The following is a 7,912-nucleotide window of genomic DNA, read 5'->3' as shown; positions in this document are numbered from 1 at the left end:
TAGCTTCTAGAACTCAAGTTTTACACTTTTTTACAATTTAGTTCTTTCAACTAAATTGAGTGCCCAAACGTCAAAATTTTCAAATGAAATTTTCATGAAATCATTCTATACAATTGTAGATCATAAAAATATAAGAATATTAAAATTTTCCTCGTCAGATTAGTGGCCCCGAAACCACTGTTCTGACTAGGCCCAAAATTGGGTTTTTACAATTCTCCCCTTTTAGGGATTTTCGTCCTCGAAAATCTTATCGGGAAGAGGTTTGGTCACTTTTTTCTCATGGCTTCATCCAGTTCCCATATGGCCTCTTCTACTCCATTTCTTTGCCACAACACTTTCACTATGGCTATACTTTTGTTTCTCAACTGTTTAACTTCCCGAACCAAAATCTTTATCAGTCCCTCACCGTAGGTCATATCCGACTGAATCTCAATCTCTGTCGGAGAAATTACATGTGAAGGATCGGAATGATATAGTTGTAACATTGATACATGAAACACATTATGATGTCTTTCTAACTCTGCTGGTAAAGCTAACCGATACACCACTGGCCCAACCCTTTCAATAACCTCATATGGCCAAATAAAATGCGGACTCATCTTTCCCTTTCGGCCAAATATTAAAATTTTCTTCCACGGAGATACTTTCAGAAACACTTTATCACCCACTTGAAACTCGATTTCTTTTCTTTTCAAATTTGCATATGACTTTTGTCGATCTGAAGCAGCTCTCAAACAATCACAAATTACTTTCACTTTCTCTTCGGTTTCTCAAGCTAGATCAACCCCAAGAATCTGTTTCTCACTGAGCTCGGTCCAATACAAAGGAGTTCGACATTTGTGACCATACAATACTTTGTACGGTGCCATCTGTATACTCGATTGGAAACTGTTGTTGTAGGCAAACTCGAAGAAAGGTAGATATTTCTCCCAACTACCTTCAAATTCTAAAACACAACATCGGAGCATGTCTTCGAGAACTTGAATTACTCTTTCAGATTGACCGTTGGTTTACGGATGAAACACAGTACTAAAATTCAATTTCGTACCCAAGGCTTCTTGCAACTCTTTCCAAAACCTCGAAGTGAACCTCGGATCCCTATCCGAAATAATAAACATAGGCACTCCATGCAATCTCACAATTTCGGTAATATACAACTCAACCAACTTATCAAGTGAGTAGTCAGTACGTACCGGTATAAAGTGAGTCGATTTTATCAATCTATCAACCACAACCCAAACGGCATCTTTCTTTTTCGGAGTCAGAGGCAAACCTGTCAGAAAATCCATCGTGATTCTATCCCATTTCCACTCGGGAAGCATCACTAGCTGAAGTAAACCTGAAGGTACCTGATTCTTGGGTTTCACTTGTTGGCAAATCAAACATTTTGATGCAAATTCAGAAATATCTATTTTCATACCCGACCACCAATACAATTTCTTCAAATCATTATACATTTTCGTACTACCTAGATGAACTGATAAACAACCACTAAGTGCCTCATGTAAAATTTTCTGAATCAACTCATCATCTTTCGGTACACATACCTTATCACAAAATGTCAAGCAGTAATCTGATCTGATTCGTAAATCTGAATCACAACCTGATTCACACTGAGCTCTCTTGGCTTGCAATTCATTGCTATTCTTCTGAGCTTCACAAATTTGCTGAAGAAATAATGGTCTAGCCTTCAACTCGGCCAAAATCGAACCATCATTAGACAAAGCCAAACTCGTACTCATAGCTCTCAAAGCAAATAAGGATTTTTTGCTCAAGGCATCAGCGACTACGTTTGCTTTTCCTAGGTGGTAATCAATCACTAGCTCATAATCTTTTATTAATTGAAGCCATATCTGTTTTTGCAAATTCAAATCCTTTTGATTCATCAGATACTTCAAACTATTGTGATTGGTAAAGATTCGACATTTCTCATCATACAAATAATAACGCCAAATTTTCAAAGCAAAGACGATGGCAGTTAATTCCAAGTCATGCATCGGATAATTCTTTTCGTGTGGTTTCAACTATCTCGAGGCATATGCTACCACTTTTCCCTCTTGCATCAACACACAACCAAGACCATTCAGTGATGCATCACTATAAATCACAAACTCTTTCACTGTCTCAGGTTGCACCAAAATCGACGCCTCAGTCAATAATGCTTTCAATTTCTTGAAACTTTGGTGACATTTATCGGTCCATTCAAACTTAACATTATTTTGTAGCAACTTAGTCATAGGAGAGGCAGTCATCGATAATCCCTCGACAAAACGTCTATAATACCCGGCTAAGCCCAAAAAGCTTCTAACCTCAGGTATATTCGCTGGCGGTTTCCAATCAACAACTGTCGAAATTTTGCTCGGATCAACCCGAATACTATCACCTGAAACTATGTGTCCAAAAAATCCAACTTCACGAAGCCAAAACTCACTTTTACTGAACTTAGGAAACACCTTCTTTTCTCTCAAAATCTGGAACACAGTTCTTAAGTGTTCGACATGTTTGGACTCATCTCGGGAGTAAATCAGGATGTCATCTATAAACACAACTACAAACTAATCCAAATATGGTTGAAAATTTTGATTCATCAAGTCCATAAAAATAGCTAGAGCATTAGTTAAATCGAAATGCATCACAAGAAATTCATAGTGTCCATACCTCGTTCTGAAAGCGGTTTTTGGCACATCTGACTCTTTAACTCTCAACTAATAGTAACTGAATCTCAAATCAATCTTTGAAAACACTGTCTCCCATTTCAATTGGTCGAACAAATCATCAATCCTCGGTAACGGATACTTGTTCTTTATAGTCACTTTGTTGAGCTGACGGTAGTCAATACAATGTCTCATAGATTCGTCTTTCTTTTTCACGAACAGTACGGGAGCATCCCAAGGAGAAAAACTTGGTCTCACAAATCCCTTATCTGTCAATTTTTACAATTGAGCTTTTAATTCTTTCAATTCCGTCGAAGCCATTTTGTACGGAGTAATCGATATTGGTGCAGTCCCAAGTAATAAATCAATAGCAAATTAAATCTCTCTAGTCAGAGATAACCCAGACAATTCTTCTAGAAACACATCCGAGGATTCACAAACTACCAGCACTGATTCAAGTTTCGACCCACACATCTTAGTATTCAACACATATGCAAGATAAGCTTCACACCCTTTTCTCATGTATTTCTGACAGACATGTTCAAAATCACCATAGGCAATTTATTTGCTTCATCTGTTTCAACCCAAAGAATTTTACCATTTTCACATTTCAACTCAAGGGTTTTCTGTCTACAATTTACCTTGGCATCAAACTCATCAAATGGCAACAACATCAGATTAGCCGAAAAATAGTGACCTTGAATAATCAAAGGGAAATTCTTGCAAACCTTATCACCTAGCACATATTTGCCTAAAGGGTTTGACACTTTAATCACAAATTCAGTAAGTTTAACAGGCAAACTCTTACTAGATACTAAATCCACACAAACATAGGAATGAATAAACCCGGGATCAATCAATGCAATAACGTTAATATCATAAAGAGAAAATGTACCAGTAATTACATCGGGAGATGACGCATCCTCATGAGCATGTATGGCATAATCTCTAGCGAGTGCTCTAGCTTCTGGCCTCACAACTGAATCTTTCACTACACTTTTACTGCTAGCTCCACTTCTGACATTTCTCAGTGGTCAACTTCAGCTTACAGTATTACCCAGTCTAACACTCTAAAATTTTTCTTCCTCAGTCCTCTCAAGACAATCTTTAATATAATACTTTTGAAAACCACACTTAAAACAAGAAGGCTAACCATACAACACTCGCTGGGGTGCCGTCTGCCACAATGTTAACATTCAGGTCCATTGGATTTAACATTACCCACACTTGCCATTGAAGTAGCTTCAGTTTTAGAACCTGAATATGATCTCCAATGGTCTCGATGTAAATACCCAGCTAAAACAGTCAATCGAGGATTCATGTCTTTGGACTTCTTTGACTGAGATTGGAATGACTTACTCATTGGCCTTTTTATTGCATATCGGGCCTCAATCACAACTTTTTTCTTTTCTTTGTTCAGCTCTTCGGCTTTGCAAGCTCGATCAACCAGTACCACAAATTCTTTCAGCTCTAAGATTCTAACTAGCATTTAGATATCCTCGTTCAACCCATCTTCAAATCTCCTACACATAATAGCCTCGATAGACACACATTCCTGGGCATATTTACTAAGTCTAACAAACTCTCTTTCATATTCTGCCACAGACATTCAACCCTACTTTAACTTAAGAAACTCTTTGCATTTTTTATCAATGAATCGTTGGCTTATGTACTTCTTTTTAAAATCCTCCTAGAAAAACCCCCATGTAAGCCTTTCTTTCGGAACCACAGATACCAGTGTCTTCCCTCAGTGATATTCCAAGTCCTTCAATAAAGATATAGCACACTTTCAAAATTCTTCGAGAGTACAAGAAAGTTCATCAAATACCCGAATAGACTTCTCAAGCCAAAACTCTGCTTTCTCAAGATCATTATCTGTATTAGCCCTGAACTCTTCAGCCCCTTACTTTCGGATCTTACCAAACGGAGGCTTAGTCAGTCTTACCATTTCTGTACCTTGAGGAACTATGAGAATTGATTGGGGAATAGGAGGGGGTGGAGGAGGTTGGGCATCCGGATTCGCCCGAATAAATTCTGTGTACCAATTATTCATCATATGGAGGAAGGCTTCCTGAGCCCCATCTCCCTGACTATGTGTTTTAGATCTACTTTCAACTGGCACGGTCCCTTGTGCGAGAGTCGGCACGTTACTCTCTATGTCATTAGCTACAGCTCGGTCGGGATCCATTTACTATATGAAAACACAATTTAAATTGTCAGGAGTCATCACACTATCACAGTATATTTATGGCATGTATAGCTAGACTATCACACACGCTATGTTAGTCCAAGAACTAACTAAACCATGGCTCTGATACCACTAAATGTAACACCCCTTACCCGTGTTAGACACTAGGACAGGGTACGAGGCATTACTGGACTTAAATATAACCAATCATACAAAATCGAGTCATGAAATTTCATCCAAATTAAAACTTTTTATATTTCATCATAAAGTCCCTAATATGGGCTTACGAGACCCAATACATACTTTGAAAGTGGTTCGGGACCAAACCGAGAACTTTTAAAAGCTTTGAAAAAATTTCTTGAAAAGCAAGGGCACACGCCTTGAGCACATGGCTATGTGGCCAGCCGTGAGGATGAAGTTAGACTATTTACCAAGCCTTTTTCCATCCAAATATTTACACACTTATACCAAATTTATCAACACACAACATGGCATTATCATAAACATACAACTTAACCAATAATAGCCAATATCAATGGCTTTATACAAAATGAACTATCAAATAACATAGGCCAACATTTTAGGCCAAATCAATTATGACACATAACAAAATAATCAAGTCCTCTATACATGCCATAATTCATAATATTGCTTTCAAAATACCGAAAGAGTGTTGATAGTGTGGATGGATCTTTGACGATCATCGTACCCCGAGCTAGCTTGGTAACACTGTAAGACAATGGAAAGAAAAGGGAGTAAGCATATAGCTTACTAAGTTGGTATGTAAATAATAAGCAATTTATTAACATGCTTTTATCAATCCTCATAATGTGTTCTCAAGATAATACAATCATATTTGCAAATGGTTTCACTATTTACTCATGTTCATATCAAGCTGTCCACACGAGTCATAGTAAATAAACTATTTATATCTTGAGCTACAGAACTCCAAATTAAGATTTGCTAAATTTTTATAAAACTAGACTAACATATCTTCTTATCATAAAATTTTCAGAATTTATGGTTTAGCCAATAAGTACAATTATTCTTTAAAGTCATCCCTATTCTTCTGTCTGACAGTTTTGACCCTTCTTCACTAAAATTTAATTATCTCTACGTACGGTATTCAGATGATGTTCCCATTTATTTCTATTGAAATAGACTTATTAGGAATTTTAAACATATAAAGTCTAACCCATAATTTTTTTATATAATTTTAAATGAGTTTCCAAAGTCAGAACAGGGGATTCTAAAATCACTCTAAGTCTATCTCATAAAAATTCAAATATCTCATAATATCAAATTCTCTTGCTTACATCATTTCTTCTATGTAAAATTAGACTCAATAAGCTTTAATTTCATATCTTATTCAACCTCTAATTCAATTTTCCCAATTTTTGGTGATTTTTCAATGTTATACAACGACTACTGTCCAAAACTATTTTATTACTAATTTTACTCTTTCATGTTTTCTTTGTATTAACTTTCATTTATACACACATAACACCAACCATGTCCATAGCTGGCCATTCCAGTAGCTAGTCATTATCAAATATTTACAATTCTTCATAGTCATACTTACTCCACATCAACCTTACCAAAATTCGATCACATATCAAGAACATTGCTCGTGAATATATATATATATACACAAGTACCTGCACTCATTCATCACATAATCACAATCATTTACACTTAGTCATTTCCCGTTGAACACATCAGAATATTACACATAGTACCACATTTGAAGCCCAATCTACTTCACATCACTTATCACACATAGGCTCGTTCTCGAGCTAATCACATTCGTGGGTCTACTCACACAAGTTGTGGTAATTCCTTACTACTTAGTGCTTCTCACACAAGCTGTCAGGTATCTGCAACTCCTGCTGGATTACAGAGTCACTGGTAGAACTTATAAGACCAGCACCCGGATTCACTTAGTCATAATTTCACATAGGTTCCTAGTGACATGTCACTTGTATCCTATTCTATTCTTAAGGTTCAACCGGGAAATTTCTCACTTGTCGATATTTTGTGAAATACATCAAATATTCAGCCACATTTCACAAAATATTTCAAAATATGAAAGCGTAAGCAAAAACGATGCATTATTTACATACAAACTTACCTCGGTCCAAAATATCAAATGTTTGCGTCTTAGTCCATAACCTTGCCTTTTCCCCGATCAAGGTCAATCCCTCGTCTTTCTTGATCTATAATAACACATTTAACTCATTTAATACACACATTTCCAATTCAGCCCCAAAAACTCCTTATGACAAAAAATACATTTTTGCCCCTAACTTTTCACATATTTATAATATTACTCATTTTTCTCATTAGTCAAGCCTAGCCGATTCATATTCCCTCTTATAGTAGCCCACAATTTTTACTAAATCACATTTTTTTCTTTTTTTACACATATTTTACAACTTTTACAAATAAGTCCTTTTATGCAATTTCACTAAAAATCACTTCGTAAAAGTCATCCATGGGTAAATTTTTAAATAGAAACCATAGCTCAAAATAATGGTAGAAATAGCTAAACCGAGCTACGAGGATCTTAAAAATGTAAAGAACATTAAAAATTGGGCTAAAATGGACTTACAATCGAGCTTGGAAGCTTGAAAAACCCTAGCTATGTCTTCCCTATGTGAAATTCGGCCAAGGGGTTGAAGATGAGCAAAAATTAGCTTTTAATTTGGCTTTTTAATTCATTTAATAACTAAATTACTAAAATTCGCTTAACTTAAAAATATTCTATTTCACCTATTTCATCTCCATTTTTGTCCAACAAACTAACCAATGGTCTAATTACCTTTTAAGGACCTCCAATTTAAAATTTCATAGCAATTAGACACCTCTAGCTTCTAGAACTCAAGTTTTGAAGTTTCTTTACAATTTAGTTCTTTCAACTAAATTGGGTGCCTAAACGTCAAAATTTTCGAACAAAATTTTCTTGAAATCATTCCGTACATCTGGAGATCATAAAGATATAAGAATATTAAATTTTTCCTCGTTAGAATAGTGGCACCAAAATCACTATTCTAACTAGGCCCAAAATCAG

General features: G+C 35.9%; 1 protein-coding gene across 1 annotated transcript; it reads right to left on the bottom strand.

The window, feature by feature from the left end:
* Positions 1 to 266: 266 nt before the first annotated feature.
* LOC105781447 (uncharacterized) lies at positions 267 to 599 on the bottom strand. The gene has a single exon (XM_012605991.1). The coding sequence runs from the start codon at positions 597 to 599 to the stop codon at positions 267 to 269; it is 333 nt and encodes a 110-aa protein (XP_012461445.1).
* Between the last annotated feature and the right edge of the window lie 7,313 nt (positions 600 to 7,912).

This window comes from Gossypium raimondii, chromosome 2, assembly GCF_025698545.1.
Source record: "Gossypium raimondii isolate GPD5lz chromosome 2, ASM2569854v1, whole genome shotgun sequence".
NCBI lineage: Eukaryota > Viridiplantae > Streptophyta > Magnoliopsida > Malvales > Malvaceae > Gossypium > Gossypium raimondii.
The sequence above is the reverse complement of the archived record's forward strand: the minus strand, read 5'-3'. Positions and strand labels throughout refer to the sequence as shown.